Here is a 16,993-nt window from a genome sequence, read left to right as displayed (position 1 = left end):
GGTGTTTTGTCTAAAATTAATAAATTAAATTAAATTCATTAATAAATAAATAAATGATTTATTAATTAAATGTTTACTTATTTTCAGTTTCTCTCACGCAGTAACGCAGACGCAGCTACGCTACTTTGGAGGGAAAACGTAAGCGAAACTCCACATGCACCCCAAACGTGCGCACCCTCTGTACACGTTAGCATAACTAACAGTTTCATAGTATTATTAAAATGCGAAATTCAAATTCAAACTATACAAAGAATAATAATAATAAAATAATAATATTATCTCCCCTTTAATTTTAGTTTCTCTCTCCAACAACACATCATAACAAAGGACGAACATCGTCACCACCACTATCACCGTCACCACGACACCGCCGAAACGACGCCGTCGTCGTGTTTTTACCGAACGACAATCTGACAAGACGATCCGTTTTGAATTACTCTGTAAGCAATGAGAAATTGGTTAATTCGTTCTTTTTTGTATGATTTATTTCTTAATTTCGTTAAATTTGATATGATTGCTTAATTTTAGTATGTTCGTGCAATAAGTTAAGGATTCTGATTGTTTCTCGTCTTTATTTTCTGGATAGACAAACAGAAATGGAGAATCACTTACTTGTCGAGAAGCTAGAGGTTTCTGATCGGGAACTGTGCGGTTGTAGTGAGCATTTGGGATGAATCACTGAGGACATGTTTTTGAGTTAGTGTGGCGAAGAAATTAGGGTTCTGTATTAAGGTTTTAGCGATTTTTGGAGAGGTTTATATTGGATGATCACTGTGGTTGCTGTTATGATTTAGTTTTGATTGGGTTGATTTTGAGAGATGTTGAAGTGTTTATGACGGTGGATGGATAGGTAGGGTCCAGGGATATAGTGTTGCAATGGTGCGGCTTTTCGGACTGAATCTCCGGGAATCTGATGAGTCGCCACGTGAAATTGCACCGCGGACTCATCTTACAAGTGACTCGGGCGACAGTGGGTGGCTCATACGGTTCTTTGACTCGGCTTTTTTTTGTGAGTGGATTGCGGTTAGCTATCTTTACAAGCATGACCATGCTGGAGTGCGTGATTATTTATGTAATAGAATGTATACACTTCCTTTACCTGGTATTGAAGGTTACTTGTTTCAAATTTGCTATATGGCGATTCATAAGCCAAGCCCATCTTTGGATAAGTTTGTTATTGATATATGTTCAAAATCAATTAAAATTGCAATGAAAGTACATTGGTTTTTAATGGCTGAGTTGGAGGATTCGGATGATAATGAGGGTATTAGTAGGATTCAGGAGAAATGTCAAATAGCAGCCACTTTGATGGGTGAATGGCCGCCACTTGTACGAGTGCCGAATGCAGGTTGGAGTCAAGGGAGTAAGAACCAAGTTTTAAACAAGATATTGTCGTCAAAACAGCGGTTGCTATCATTGACATCTTCCCCACCGACACCTAGAACGTTATCATTTTCCCCGTCATCGGGGAATAATTTGCAAGAGGATGGTAGTCAGTTATTGCCTGAGGACAATAAGATTTTTAAGAAATTCATCCCAGGGTCAAAAATGAGGGATGCTTTATTGTTTAGGAAGTCAGTTGAGAAGGATGAGGAAGAGAGTGAAAAGGAGGGGTTTTTTAAGAGGCTTTTGAGGGACAGTAAAGGTGAAGATGAGGAAGTGACATCAAGTTCAGATGGGTTTTTTAAGAGGCTTCTGAGAGATAGTAAAGCTGAAGATGAGGAATTGACATCAAGCTCTGAAGGTTTTTTTAAGAAGTTGTTTCGTGATAGCAAGAGTGACTCTGATGAGAAGTCTTTATCAAAATCATTGGAAGACGATGAAAAGGAAGGGTTTTTTAAGAAGTTTTTTAAAGATAAATTTGAGGAAAAGAAGGATGGGAGTGACCGGAACGAGGATGAAGATATAGTGAACTCTGAGGACAAAGGTTCAAAATCTACTGAAGACGATGAAAAAGATGGGTTCCTCCGGAAATTCTTCAAGGATAAATTTGAGGATAAGAAAGATGGGAATGATAGAGTTGATGAGGGGAATGCTCATCATGTTGAGGGAGAAGAACCTTCAGATTTTTCATTGTTTCGAAGATTGTTTCGTGTGTATCCAGAACATGCTAAAACAACTGCTGCAAATGAAAACAGCAGCAATGGTGGCTTGTTTGAAAGCAGTCCAGGTACTGAGAGCTTCTTTCGCAAACTGTTTAGAGATCGTGATCGATCTGTTGAAGACTCGGAGCTGTTTGGTTCAAAAAAGCACAAAGAGGTATGTTCAAAGTGGGTTTTTCTTTTTTCTCTTTTTTCAATTAATTATTTTTTGAAATGGAGGCTGTTTCTATTGGTGGTAGGTGGTTTTCAAAGTATTGTTTCCTTTTTCCATTGTTTGTTATTCTTTCAAATCTGTCTTCTGTTCTTTGATCTATTAAAGTTGCACAAATTGATACAGTATTGCTTTAGAGCAAGACTATGTGTACTTATAATGAGTGTCAATTTATGTACCAATGATAATGTGTCATCTATGATTGAGTGTTCCTTTATTTATAATTTAAAATCATTCAATCGCATAGTGATACATCATTATTGATACTCATTATAACCTTATGTAGTTTTATTTTAATACTCTTTTAGTGCTTTTAAACTTGTGACATTTCTATGTCCATCAATTAAGAATGATGTTGGGATTTCTTCAAGAATTTTCTTTTTGTATTTATTTTTGTTTATTTCCATGTAAAATTGTGATATGGATATTTATTGGCTAGTACTTTTAAATATGTGTATTTTAAAATCTTTAAGTTGTGAGAATTATCTAAAGTCTTTTTTCCTTTGTATTCTAAATTAGCCAATATTTTTACTTGGGATCTGATATGGATTACCTTTTCAATCTTACGCTGTTTTTGTTTTGAAATTTCGGAAATTAATATGGACTTATAATGTCTCTTTTACATGTTAATAGGTTATAGCTGTTGTTTGCACATTTATTGGTACTTGGCTGTTGTCTGCAGTGCAGAAATCCAACAAGTTAGCCTAGATAAGGTAGAGGCTTAGATTAGTTAATTGAAATATTGATGTGGTAACAAATTCAAAGGATATAGTGATTAGTGGGACAGTTAATCCACTGGAAGAGAAGTGATTGAGGTCACAAATCTGGATTACTATTATATTACAAGCCAAGCCTTACTTTTAGAAATTAGGTAGTTTAAGGGTGTGTTTTACTGATGAAAATGCTTCCATTTTAATTTTCACTTTGCTCAACATTAGAGAAATGAGAATTTGTTTTATGTCCTGAAAATAATAGGGCAAATAGTCATTTTTGGTATCTATACTTTTACTATGGTCAGAGTAACAAAAATGTGACTAACGCATTCTGTAGGTACTTTTTGCTTCTGTTTTCCTAATTAAAACAAACACACAATGAAGGTAAGTTTAATCTTAAACTATTTTGTGAAGTAAAAAAAGAGCTATCATTATTGTTTAGACTTTTTTAAAGATGCTTTCAGTAATGCATCTTAGTTAGCTTAAAAAATAATTTGAAACAATCTATTATTAATTGTTTCCTCCTTATTTTCCTGCTCTGGGTTAAGATACAGAGAGAATAACAAACTATAGCTGAAGGAAACAAAATAGCATTATCATAGTAAAGTGCTTCCTCTCTAAGAAGGATCATTTGCCAAATTTCATATCAATACCTGGGTTTATACACTAACCTTTCTTGTTCCTTTGGGGTACTAATCAGAAGAAAAGTCTTGATCAATTCATGGAAATCCTCAATAAATTGATTTGACAAGGAATCATATTGGATAGTTCAATGCATTTGTGACTAATTGGACAATATTTCCAGAATCTACGCATTCAAACATTTTCCTTGGTTCATGGAGAACTGTAACAGGGATAGCATATGTGTTCTCTTAGTTGCTCTCTCTAATAAAACTGTATATCTTGTCTTTAACTATAAGTATAGTTTAACCATGTGATTTAGTGTGATCAGATCTACTTGCCTCTCGTGAATGGTCGAAAGTAGGGTTGGATTCAAGCCGAGTCGAGTCGAGTCGAGCTTGAGCTCAACCAAACTTGAGTTCGGCTTGACTGATGAACAGACAAGTTTGAGCCAGAGCTTGGGCTTGGCAAGCCAAGAAAATGGATGCTCGAGCTCATGAGCTAGCGAGCTTCTCATGAGCTGTTCACAGTTCCTTCACGTAGAGAAAAAAAACAACAAAAAAATGCTTTAATAGTTCTTAATCAATACAACCAACTTTCCTCTAATATAAGAGTACTGCTAACGAGGAAAATAGAAGCCTACGAAGTACAAGTGATTTGGAGCAAATCAAGTTAAAAAAATAGCACACCACCATGCCCATGGCTGCAACATCGCTTAAGTTCCTGGACAGAACACAGAAACAAAATAACCTTAAGGTTCAAGGTTCTCAAAAGCAAAACTTGATATGCTGTTGTCTCAAAATTGAACACAACAACACAAAAAAGCAATAATGGATAGAACCCCCAAATTAGAAACCCTAATTCCAAAATTAGGGTGAAACAAGAAGACTGAAGAAGAGAAGGCCAAAAGCAAGAAGACTAAAGAAGAGAAGGCCAAAATTAGGGTGAATCAATGATGGAGTCGATTGGAATAAACGTCGTTGATGGAGACGCAGACTGATGAGATTGTGATTTGCGAAAGCTGAAAGAAGAAGGAGAAGGGCAAAAGACTAAAGTGAAGATGCGTATGTGAAGGCTTGAAAGGTGAAGCAAGGGAAAAAAAATTTTAACTTTCACTCTAATTTTTAATTGAAATGACACTGCCCACTTAACGAGTCTAATGACACTTGGGCTGCTCAATCGGCTTGCGAGCCGCTTGGCTACACTTTATGAGCTCGGGCTCGTTTACACTTATATACAAAGCTCAAGTTCAGGCTCGAGTTTGTTTTTGTTCGGTTCGTTTTGGGTTCGTTCAAGCTGAGCTCGAGCTCGAGCTTGAACAAGCTTGATTCGAATCCAGTGCTAGTCAAAAGCATGTCATTGGACACAGTTTTGCTGTAGTTGAATCTTGACACAATTCCATCACTATTTGTGCCAGGAAAGAGTTGAAACTTCTTTTGTGATGTTTTTCTAATGAGATTATTTGAAGTTTGACATCTCATTTTCCGACAATATGTTTCATGTAATCATTTAACTGAATTTTCTTTATTTTTCTGTTTTCACTGAATGAAAATGAAGAAGGGTTGCTTTGCTCAAATTAAGCAGTCCCTAAATAACTATTGGCATTAATGTGTATTGTGCAACATATAATTAGTATTTCAAGTTCATCATTTTCAATAAGAATTACATGAGTGCATTTGGTCAATAATTCACCTCAGAGTGGTAAGAAATAACTCCTAGACATTTTGTTTCTCATGGGACAACATTCTGTGATGGGTATGAGATGCAGTTAGTGCATTTTGTCTCTTGCTTCTGAATAATGATAAATAATAGTTCATTGTTTTACTTTCGTTTTGAAGCTTTTAGCTAAAATGATAATTGAGATAAATTTAATTATTGAAATTGGATATATTTGTGATTGGTTTCTAGAATGATATAAATTATGTTTTTGAATGTGAAGTAGTGTATTCAATTGATGGAAACCCTGTTGCATAGGAGAGATTGGTTTTGATCTTGAACATTTTGTTCGTATAAAACATATGTAATGCTGGTTGTAGAAATGGTTTTTTTGGCTATATTTGCTGCAGAATTTGGGCTTTGAGAATTAGGTTGAACAAAAGTCTGTATGTGCTAGCTGTTTGATTAACATTAAGGTATCTGCGCTATTGTTGGGAGGGCCTGTTTGCTTATAATCTTGATTGATTTGCAGTAATTGGAAATACAACACGAGTGCTATCTAACTGAAGACAATTTTCAAAAGTTCGTCCGATTTGGAGATCTATTTTTTCTTGTTGTGTGAAGGGGGTGTAGGACAGAGAGAGATAATTAGGCATGTAGGGGCCTTTTTTTATAGACTAAAGATGGAGTTCTTGAAAATATTCTTGTGGACTGAAGATGTCTCCTCCTTTTGCTCTTGCTAGTTGTTGTAGTAATATTGGATTTTGAGCTTTAACATTTAATTTCTTCAGTTTTTTTTTTTTTTTTATATGCACGTCTCAGTGTCTGCCTATGGTATTTTGTATCATACACCACCTGTGAAGTTATGATTCCTATATGTTCTTTTAATAAACATATACTTGTACAAAGACTACTTTTATTGTCTTTGTGACAATTCTGGTACACTGTAACTAATAGCTTTGTCATCCTGTGCAAGTTGAATTTCACTTAATTGGCCAACTTTCTCAAGAGACATCTGATCTCCTCATAATCGCCAAGAAACTTTTGACATTTGCTGCATTCAATTCTTTTCACCCTTAATTCCATAAGTTAAGATTTTTCTCATGTTCTATTTGTATGTAATATTTGTTTATTGGCATTTTTGCTATAATTCACTTATTTGTCAAACATGTTAGTTAGGGACATCCTTTTGAATCTCTGATCTTTCAACTCAGTTTTTGAATATTAAACTAACTGTGATTGAATAAAATTTTACTACAAATATAGACCATAGAATGCTTAAATTTTTTCTTGAACATGTGTGGAGATGCTTATTGGTTGACATATGAAGCCAACATTCTCAAATTGTTTATTGTATTAGTTGGAGTCTTTGCTTACATATGTTAATTGCACTTGTTCTTTTTGATTTTGCAGAAGCGTCCTGGTTCCCCTAAGCAACAAAATGAGAAGTCAAATTCTAAGCCTCCCTTTCCAAATACTGCGTCACAATTTCGAAAAGGTGCTTACCATGAATCATTGGAGTTTGTTCATACACTTTGTGAGACATCATATGGCTTGGTGGATATTTTTCCAGTTGAAGATCGCAAAATGGCCCTTCGCGAGGTTGTATATGGTTTTGATGCTTTTTTAGGCTTTTTTGTAATTGTCTTAATGCTTCAATTATATCATGTTAAATATTGTCTGACACATTTATTCTTTGTATCATTCTTGTGTTTCTAGTCACTTGCAGAGATCAATCTACACACACATGAGGCTCAAAATAATGGAGGTACTTATTTAGCCACTTTGAATTTGATAGAGCAATGGTCATTGATGGACATAATGCTTGAGTATTATTCTGTATGATAGTTTGTGTTAGAAGTCTTGGGCCTTTGGAGTGTGGATCAACATCTTTATTAATTATGAGTTTTAACATGTTTTGGGTTCCAATAATTAAAATGACTTTAGTCAATCTAACTTGGTTATTCATTACATTATGTACTTTTTCATTTGTATTTTTCTTCCCATGTGGGATTTATATATTCTAAAACTCCTCAAGTGCAATTGGGCTACCAATTTGGCACATGCCATTCATGGGATGACCTATCTAAACTTGGGTCTGACTCTTCTTAGCTCAACCCAAAACAGGGTCTAGCTCTTCTTGGCTAGCCCCAACCCCAATAAACTTGGGTTTGACTCTTCTTAACTCAACTCAAAATAGGGCAGCTTTTCTTGGCTAGCCCATAGGTCCACCAGGGTTTTAACCCAAGGGTCTAGCTGCTTTCAACTCGACTCAATATGCTTAAATAAGTTTTGGATCAATGGGTTATGATACCATGTTAGAGATCTTGGATCCTTTAAAATTGGAGTATTGTTCAACGTTGTTATTAATTATAGGCTTTAACATATTTTGGGTTCCAATTGTTAAAATGACTTAAGCCATACTCATGACATTATATACCCGTCCTTTTTTATTTTTTTTCCAACGTGGGACTTACATATTCCAACAGTTTGATGAGGAGTAAGTGTTGCCAGAATGGTAGTAATCTGATAAAGCGATCAACTTTTAGGTTTTTTCTGGGTATAAGTTGCTTATTTAAGAAAAAGTGGTCTTGGATTGTAAATTAAAAATGTTAATATTAGACATTTGTGAAAATTTTGGGGAAAATCTTGTTAAATTTAATTTAATTTAGGTTTTACATCACTGATGCTCAAATTGAAATATTAAATAATATTGAGTTACTGAGATGGGCTCATGTTTCATTGGTAGTTTGGACTATGTTTTTGTAACTTTACCTACAAATCTTCTAGGCATTGTCATGCGAAATGGAACCATACATTTTTAATTAAGTTCATTGTTTTATATATGTTGGGTTCTTTGCATTGTCCATGAGTCTAATTGTGGTGGTGAGGATTTTGCATATTATAGAAAATATTATCAGAAAAATTTTTAGATTGTGAATGTGTTTTTCTTTCAGCAGAAGGAAAGCTTTTACTTTTCTTGCATTATAGTTGAACCTTTATATTTTTTCTATTAACTTAATATGCACATTTTTTTCTCTGTTTTACTCAAAATTTTTACTGAGTTTTTCATCATGGGAATTATTTGCAGCACTAAAAATTTTTATATTCATTTACTGCTATATTGACCTTGAAATTTGACATTTAAAATAACTAGGTCAAATATGCAAACATGATCACCCTATTCGGTAGATAATTTAGTATGAAAATCTGTATTGAGTTTGAGGCTTCTTGTTTCTAAATTTGTCTTTGGTGTTTGGAAGGTAATACATGCACACATACACAGGACAAATTTAAAAGTAACGCTGATTTTGTGTGTGGTTATAAGCTCTTGTGTCTTATTTGAGTATTGCTTGTAAATATTTTAGGAATTTGCTTTCCAATGGGAAAAGGGATGTATCGTGTGGTCCATATTCCTGAAGAGGAAGCTGTTCTGTTGAATTCTCGGGAAAAGGCCCCTTATATGATCTGTGTTGAAGTTTTAAAATGTGATTCACCAAGGTAACTGTCGAGACACATGACCTGCTCTAGTTAAATAGCACAGAATCCGTTTTTTATCATTGGTATAGTATTCTCTATGTCAAATCATTGAAACTGCTATAGATATTTGACTTTTTCTTATAAATGTTTCAGCCATACAAAGGACACCTCAAGTTCTCAAAAGCTTTCCAGAGGAGGAATTCCTCTTGCAAATGGTGATGCATTTTTGCCAAAACCACCACCATGGGCTTATCCTTTATGGACTGCCCAAGAGGCATATCGCAATAGTATTGATAGGATGTCTATGTCTACTGCTCAAGCGATTGACCAGGCAATGACTCATAAGTCTGACACAAAAGGGAAATTGGTCCATGTGAGTCTTTCAGTGGAGGCACAAATGCCTGGAAAATCAAAGAACATGGAAATACCTGGTTCACAGTCTTGCAGCAAATGCAGTCAAATACAAACTGTTGCTTTGAATGGTGATCGAGCTAGAGAGAGTATAAGCCATTCTTCGAGAGAAGCAGATAGCGGTGATTTGGAATGGGTAAGGGTTGTGTTGACAGCAAATCCTGGGGTTAGAATGGAAGACATTGAGAATCAACGGCCACCACGTCGAAAGGAACACCGCCGTGTTCCTAGTACTGTTGCTATGGAGGAAGTAAAGGTGGGCTATAGTATTATTAATTTTTTAAAACTTTTGTGTGTTATTGTTTTTTATTTTTTTTGGGGGGGGGGGTGGTGGTGGTGTGTTACAGCAATAAATCTCCATTGAGTGTACGTCTAGTTGTGGCTAGATTGTCCCTTTTTTAAATCTTCAATCAGTTTAATTCTATTCTTCTTGTTTGCTAGCAAAAGAAAAAAGTGACATTATTTAGTTCAATAATGTAATCATTGGTCTGTATGTCAAATTAGTTTTTTCTTTTTGGATAATCTGAAGCGTTGGTCTGAAGTTACATTATTTTATTTGCATTTAGATGTTTCTGCGGTGTTTTTATGCACATCTCAAGTAGAATACCCTTTGAGGCATCTCTTTCAACAATGTAATCATTAGTCAATATGTCAAACAAGTTCTCATGGATAAATTTTTTTGGAACCTGAATTTATTTATGCATGTATGATTGCATGCTGCTGAATAAGTTGTCATTCTGCAGGCAGCTGCTGCAAAAGGAGAAGCCCCTCCAGGACTCCCTCTAAAAGGGGCTGGTCAAGATTCGTCGGAGTCTCAGCGAAGGGTGACCATTCATTAAAACTTAAATCTTCTTTTTTTGATTGTAATCTGGTATTTTGTCTCTGAAAATAGTCTGAACAGGCTAATGGTGGCACACCAAAGGCCACGGATGCCTTATCTGGTGAACTTTGGGCACTAAAGAAAGAGAGGATTCGGAAAGTCTCAGAGCATGGGAAATTACCTGGCTGGGACTTGCATTCTGTAAGTTCTGCTTATATATGCCACTTTTCTTTTTCAAATTTTTAAGAACACATGTTTGATTGGATTGGATGGCCATGATTGATGACTTCAAATATTTTCTAACCTAATGTTGAAACATGACTGATGATTGGTTCTATTATATTATTTCTGTTCCCTTAGCTGACTAACCGTCTTAATTTGTGTTGCTGGCACAATAAAGATATGAATACAAGTGTTTAAAGTGGTGTCAAGTCAAGCATGTCAAATTTTTTGCATAAATTCTGTTATCAGCGGCTATGGTTGTATTATTGCAGCTATCTCAAAAATGTCATCCATTAATAGAATTATTAATTAAATTGCACCCACCAAATAATTAACATGCATAGAGCATGATATTATGGTCTTCAATAATCAATCGTTAATTTAGGGGGTTATTGAATGCATGCAGTACCTGTTTTCTTGACTTTATATGCTATAAGGGTGCACCTAAACTAGATTTAGTGGTAAAATATTTTATAGAAACAATAAAACTATGCATATACACTTTTGATATACAATTTGGATACACTGATGATGTGTGATCATGTGATAAGATGATTTTAAATTAAAGATAAAGTCACACCCAATTATATGATGACACATCATTTGTATATTTAAATTATGGGACCAAAAGTTTGTACAAATGACATTACTCTTATAGAAAATATATTGTGGAGGTATTTTGTTCCCACCAACTTGTAAATCTTCGGGGGACCACTGCATCATCTTACTGTTTTGCAGCCATTTTTTTACAGAAATATAACTATTTTGCTTTCTGTAATGAAATATGCAGCGGAAATTGTAACTGTACCTTGGTACTTTTATTGTAATTCTTTTGATATCATAATGGTGTTTCCTTTGTAAGTAATGAATTGCTCTCTTCTGTATAGGTTATTGTGAAGAGTGGTGATGATTGTAGGCAGGAGCATCTTGCTGTTCAACTTATTTCGCATTTTTATGGTACACACCTTTGTTGTAATTCTGATGATTCATTTTTTCTGTTTACAAGAAACTTATTTAATAATTCTCACTCTTCCCATTTTCTGCGGGATGAGAGGTATTCAACTCTTCTCTTTCTTGTTTTAATGTTTAAACCAGTAGTTCCTTCTCCTAGTTGAGAGTCATTTTCTTTTTGTAACTTTGTTTAGAGCATGATTTGATTACGAGGTTTGACAGTGCATTGGTGAAAAATGTATGTAGCATGCTGTTTATCTGAGGGTGGGTTAGGGAGTTGTGCTGTGATCATATTGTATGTAGATCTAGTTAAGCAATGGTAGAGAGTCAGATTTGCTTCGATGTCTAGGTGTAGTACTAGGAATGCACATAGTAAGGGTTTTTTTTTTTTTGTGGTTTTGTCTTCCTGTATATGTGACCCAGGCTCAAAAAGACCTGCAAGTTTGCCTGCACATGCCTATATGTATTTATTCCCTGGCTGAATCTGTTTTTATTTTTCCCCAATGATTATTGTAGTTTATTTGCATTTAATGCAGAAACACAGCTGAAATGTTTAATTTCCATAGGTTGTCTTTCAGTTTATGCTAGGACATGCTTGTGGGTCCTTGAGTGTTGGGTTGTAATCTAGCTGAGCCGAGTAGTGTTCGGCTCGAGCTTGAGCTCGTCGAGCTACTGACTTCTCAGCTTGAGCTTATGCTAGAGAAATACCCATTGATTCGAGTTCGATTCAACAAATTGCATTTAAACCTCTTTTCAAACAATTTCGTTTAAACCCCATAACTTCTCTCTCTCTCTCTATATATATATATATATATATATATATATATGAATGACCCCTATATTCAAAGACAGATAGTGAGATTTTAGAGATATAAATACAATATTTGAAACTTTTAGAGATATAAATACAGCCGTGAGCTCACTTAGCTAACCGACAACAAACTCGAGCTCGGCTTAAGGCTCGATTTACACCCATACTTGAGTCAACCTGGATTAACCTTGTAGATTTCATATTCTTATATTCTTCTGCATATAATTGATGGCAAATATTCCTTCCTTGGTATTAGGATCTGCACTTATGCAAAGTTTTGCTAAACTTTTGAAACTAATAACTGTGCCTATCTGATTGCTTAAACTAGTTGTCATTACAGGCATGTACATGTTTAGTGTTAACTAAGAACTGTGGATTCAGGAATATGTTTGCTAGAACTAGTTCTGTTTAGCATATCATTAATACGAATATGGTGGCTGTATTAAACTGGTTGGGTCCTGCAGAGCATCAATTAAGTTAGATGGTATGTGCGTATGCATATGTATCATGTAGATCTTTTTTATGTTGTCTACAGGATGAATCCCATATCATTAGATTATTTCTTGGTTATTCTGTGATGTTGATTTTGTTTAAATTGAGTCTGTTGAAGTTTTTATTTATTGGTGTTTAATTCCAGATATATTTCAAGAAGCGGGTCTTCCTCTCTGGCTTCGTCCTTATGAAGTTTTAGTTACATCATCTTACACAGCACTCATTGAAACAATTCCTGATACGGTAATCATGCACATTTATGCTCCTAGTGATTAGAGAAATAATTTTTGTCTATAGTTATGGTAATAATTTCCTTATTGATTTCTAGGCTTCACTTCATTCTATCAAAAGTAGGTATCCCCACATCACAAGTTTGCGTGACTTCTTTGTCGCCAAGTATCAAGAAAATTCTCCAAGTTTTAAGCTTGCCCAGGTAATATATAGCTTCAGCCTGCAGAGAAATAGCTGGCGATGCTGGTTGGGGTAAACATTTTCATTTCATGCTTCACGTAACTAATATCATTAGGGGAGTACAATGATTAATTTTTTCAAAAATAATTTATCATCTACCTTTATCATTTGCTTCTTTGATTTGGGATATGGAGTGGTGTTTGGAAAGGATGAAAGCTATGGGAAACTAGAAATTGTACTCTGGGTGGTGTTTCAAAATTACTTGACATGGGAAAAATACGCTGAGAAGTAGAATTCATACAGCTGATTTACCCTGATTGCAAGATCATGCCCTAAGTTTTTTGGAATAACCCCTAAAATTCCTTAGGATTACTCTGATTGCAAGATCATGCCCCAAGTTTTTTGGAATAACCCCTAAAATTCCTTAGGATTACCCAAGAACTCATTAGAGCCACATCTAGGTTAGGGTTCATCACAAACAATCTTTACAGAGCTTCAGAACTTCAAAACTCTTGAGATCAATCTTCCCTGAAATTGTAGATGTTACATTTTGTTGACAATTCTAGTTCTCCGCCAATTGTGTTTTTTTTTTTTCCAAATTATTCTGTATAGGAAACTATAAATTTGCAGTATTACTAGTAAAAACTTATAGACCACACTGGATAGGAAAAAAAGACTCTTTGGTTTTAGCCATACCTGTCCAAGATATTGAGTGCTCATCAGTTAGCATTAAAAAAAGAAAAAAAAGATTTTGATTTTGAGAAATTGGGGTTGGCATTTTGAAGTCTGAAGAAATTGGGTGGTATTGTATTATGAAACAGAATTTTGATGGAATAATTTGTAAAAACATATGTTTACACACTCTGTTTCTTGGATGAAGAAATGCTAAAATATGTCTGAGGTGAAATTTAATATCTCTAAATTCTGAGTAGATGTTGTACTATTACAGAGAAATTTTGTCGAGAGCATGGCTGGATATTCCCTTGTGTGCTACCTCCTGCAGGTTTTGTGCTCTCGCTCTCTCTCTCTCTTCCTCTCATATATGTATGTATGTATGTAAACTGATCTACCCTTGTTTCTTTATTCTCCTTTTTAATATAATGGTGTATCCCAAATTTATCATTCATGACCATTTATCTACCCATTGCAATGCAAGATTGTAGAATGAGAGGTTAAAAGGTTTTTGCTTGTAGCTGCTTGCTACTCTCTTTGTTAGTGTAATTATAGAATATTATGATTGGTGGAATAAAGAGAATCTAAAATACTGTCTCATTTATCCTATGCTCCTTCAACTTGTATCTGATGTCATTTTCATTATGTATCAGTTTTTGCCTTCTCCATTTGGTAGTGTTTGGAAAAAAAAAAAGTTTTGTCATTATTATCCCTGAGTATCACTATTTAGTTAAGGCATTTGCTTGCTTCTGGTAATTGTTTCCGTTCTTATGAATGAGAAATAACATCCTCAAGTAAATTATTTCTGAAATGCAATATTTCATGATCTGTTGTGAGCCTTGTAAAATAACAGTTTTTTTATTATGGTATATAGAAACGAGATTCTGGTATTTATTGTAGCTTATATTTTAGTTTTTGCTTAATGGATTTGTCTTGCCTATTAAAGTATCAGGAAGTTTTATGAGTTATTTTGTTGTGTACTTTATTTTCATGAGCCTTTTTATTAATCAGGTGAAGGATCGCCACAACGGAAATCTCTTATTGGATGAAGAAGGACACATCATTCATATTGATTTTGGTTTTATGCTCTCCAATTCACCTGGTGGTGTGAATTTTGAGAGTGCTCCATTTAAGTTAACTCGTGAACTTCTTGAGGTAATCAATGCCCTTCCTCCTTGTGTTCCAACAATTTGTTTGTGCTTATAATTCAGAATAGGAATTAGCATATGTTTTTCAGTGATTCCAAAATTGGATATTACTAGGTCATGGATTCTGATGCTGAGGGAGTTCCAAGTGAATTTTTTGACTATTTTAAGGTATCGATGATGTTCTCTTTTGGAACACCCCCATTTAACCTGTAAAGTCTTTAGATATGATCTTTGTGAAATTCAGGTTATACATGACTAATTGTCTTTGCCCTTCAACTTTAGGTTTTATGCATTCAAGGCTTCCTAACATGCCGTAAGCATGCAGAGCGCATTATTCTTCTTGTTGAAATGTTGCAGGTAGCACAAACTTTGGCATTCTGTACCATCAATTTGTACCCACATTATATATATGATTATATGGTTCTGGTTTTGTTTCTAATGGTCACATCTTTGAGTTCATTGATAAAAATATGTTTCTTTGCACTGTTATGATCAGGACTCAGGTTTTCCATGTTTCAAAGGCGGTCTTCGAACAATACAGAATCTTAGAAAACGATTCCATCTAAGCCAAACAGAGGAGGTTTGCTTTTCAACTTGGAAACTGTATCTAGACTGTACAATACTTCATTTTTGTGGTTGTCACGAGTTGTCTGTTGTTTTCTATCAGCAATGTGTGTCCTTGGTGCTCTCCTTGATCAGCAGTAGTTTAGATGCATGGCGGACGCGCCAATACGATTATTACCAGAGGGTTTTGAATGGAATATTGTGAGGTTAAATGTCATTGGTGATTATCACATGTTTGTTCCCGGCTGGCAATGCCACCATTATACTGAAGCATTCCGATGAAAGTTACATGTAAATTTGCTGTGTGATATTAGGGTTCTGCTTCCCCTGCTTGACAGAATTTGTTCAATTGATAAGGATAGTTGATAGCAGTTTGTTGCCTGTCACTCCTTGGTGCGAGAAAATTTGCAATTGTATCGGAACATACTTTCGAAAGTCTAGCAGGCTAAAATTTTGTCAGCAGGGCTTTTTCTTTCTCTTCCCTCATGTGCCATAAACATCTTATGACTCAAATCACCAAATGGGGAATTTAGTTACCAAAGGAGATATACAACACTGTACAGAGTATTCCATTGGGGAGACAGACCGAACCTGAAACGGAGTTGTTGAATTTGGTGGGTTTGTTTGTACATGGGGGACTTCCTGGTTGGACGGAATCTGATGTCGGATATCTGATGACCTTTTCCAGTCTCAGTTGTTTGATGGTATGTTTTCCCTGTTTTTGATTCTTCCATACTTAGGTTGAAAGCTTGTGTTAGCAAAAATTATGGAAAAGGAATATTCGATTGTATCATTTCTCATGTTTTTGTTTATCCAATTTTATTTTATTGAGAAATCTGTTCATTTTTTTTTTCAATTTTAATTTTAAAAAGAGCATAAATACATGTAAATTCATGGGGTTCTCATAGCCCCCAACCATTTTTGCTTATGTTTATGTGTGTTTGTGGCAGCTGAACTTTCTGATATCATTAAGTGGATTGACATTTTTTGTGCTGAGTTGAATGTTGTATTTATATATTATTTAATATTTTATGTTATAATTTTATATAACGTGTGTTCTTTTTTTATTTTTGTAGAAATTATATAAAATATTTATCTCAATTAAAATATAACATATTCTAAAAGTGTCCAAAAAATATTCTTATTTTAAAATTTCACCTCTCGTGAATTATTGACTATTATATTATTTGGTTATTGAATTTTATTTTTTTAAAAAGTGGTTTGGTAATGGGCGTTGAAATTTACCAATTCAACACAGTGAGAAAAGGGTTATTCAATATAAATTTTCTTCTTTTTGTGTCATTTTTTTTTAAAATTTCTTTAAGCATATTAAAGAAATATGAGAAATTAAAGATACATGTATGTATGATTGAAAACACTAAAAAATGTAAGATTTATCTTTTACATCATAATTTTTTTTTAATTATTATTTATTTTTACAAGGGAAATTAATAATATTAGCCACATTTTATAAACCAAAATAAAATTTATTATATATTTCTTTTTCGTGTAATCTTTAATTTGATATCAAAATTACTTCTCATCTCTACTATATAATTTTAACCTAACATTAACAAAAAGAAATACCACCACTGATATTTCTTAATATAGAGTTGTTATCAAAAGAATAAAAAGGGGGTGTTGTATACATTTGATCATGTATGAGGGTAAAGTGATATTTTATAATATAAGTGATCATCAGATTTTT

General features: G+C 34.3%; 1 protein-coding gene across 2 annotated transcripts; it reads left to right on the top strand.

Moving 5' to 3' along the window:
- The first annotated feature begins 250 nt into the window (after positions 1-250).
- LOC123199137 (phosphatidylinositol 4-kinase beta 1-like) lies at positions 251-16,281 on the top strand. 2 transcript variants are annotated; one of them, XM_044614002.1, is made up of 17 exons: positions 252-440; positions 587-2,259; positions 6,717-6,905; positions 7,023-7,071; positions 8,672-8,804; positions 8,937-9,450; positions 9,938-10,018; positions 10,096-10,215; positions 11,124-11,193; positions 12,636-12,733; positions 12,819-12,923; positions 13,851-13,904; positions 14,585-14,728; positions 14,836-14,889; positions 15,004-15,078; positions 15,218-15,301; positions 15,389-16,281. In XM_044614002.1, exons 2-17 carry the CDS (start codon positions 877-879, stop codon positions 15,488-15,490), a joined length of 3,255 nt encoding a protein of 1,084 aa, XP_044469937.1. In that variant the 5' UTR covers positions 252-440; positions 587-876; the 3' UTR covers positions 15,491-16,281. The 2 variants fall into 2 exon arrangements, with proteins under 2 accessions (XP_044469936.1, XP_044469937.1); XM_044614001.1 differs by having other exon boundaries at positions 251-440; positions 15,218-16,281.
- The last annotated feature ends 712 nt before the right edge of the window (positions 16,282-16,993 follow it).

The sequence above is a fragment of the Mangifera indica genome, chromosome 16 (assembly GCF_011075055.1).
Source record: "Mangifera indica cultivar Alphonso chromosome 16, CATAS_Mindica_2.1, whole genome shotgun sequence".
Classification (NCBI taxonomy): domain Eukaryota; kingdom Viridiplantae; phylum Streptophyta; class Magnoliopsida; order Sapindales; family Anacardiaceae; genus Mangifera; species Mangifera indica.
The sequence above is the reverse complement of the archived record's forward strand: the minus strand, read 5'-3'. Positions and strand labels throughout refer to the sequence as shown.

Excerpts from the sequence above, each read along its gene's own strand:
- LOC123199137 (XM_044614001.1), top strand. The coding sequence starts at position 877 with ATGGTGCGGCTTTTCGGACTGAATCTCCGGGAATCTGATGAGTCGCCA. Across the intron at positions 2,260-6,716 it reads GTTCAAAAAAGCACAAAGAG|AAGCGTCCTGGTTCCCCTAA; the intron begins GTATGTTCAAAG and ends TTGATTTTGCAG. Across the intron at positions 14,890-15,003 it reads AATTTTTTGACTATTTTAAG|GTTTTATGCATTCAAGGCTT; the intron begins GTATCGATGATG and ends CTTCAACTTTAG.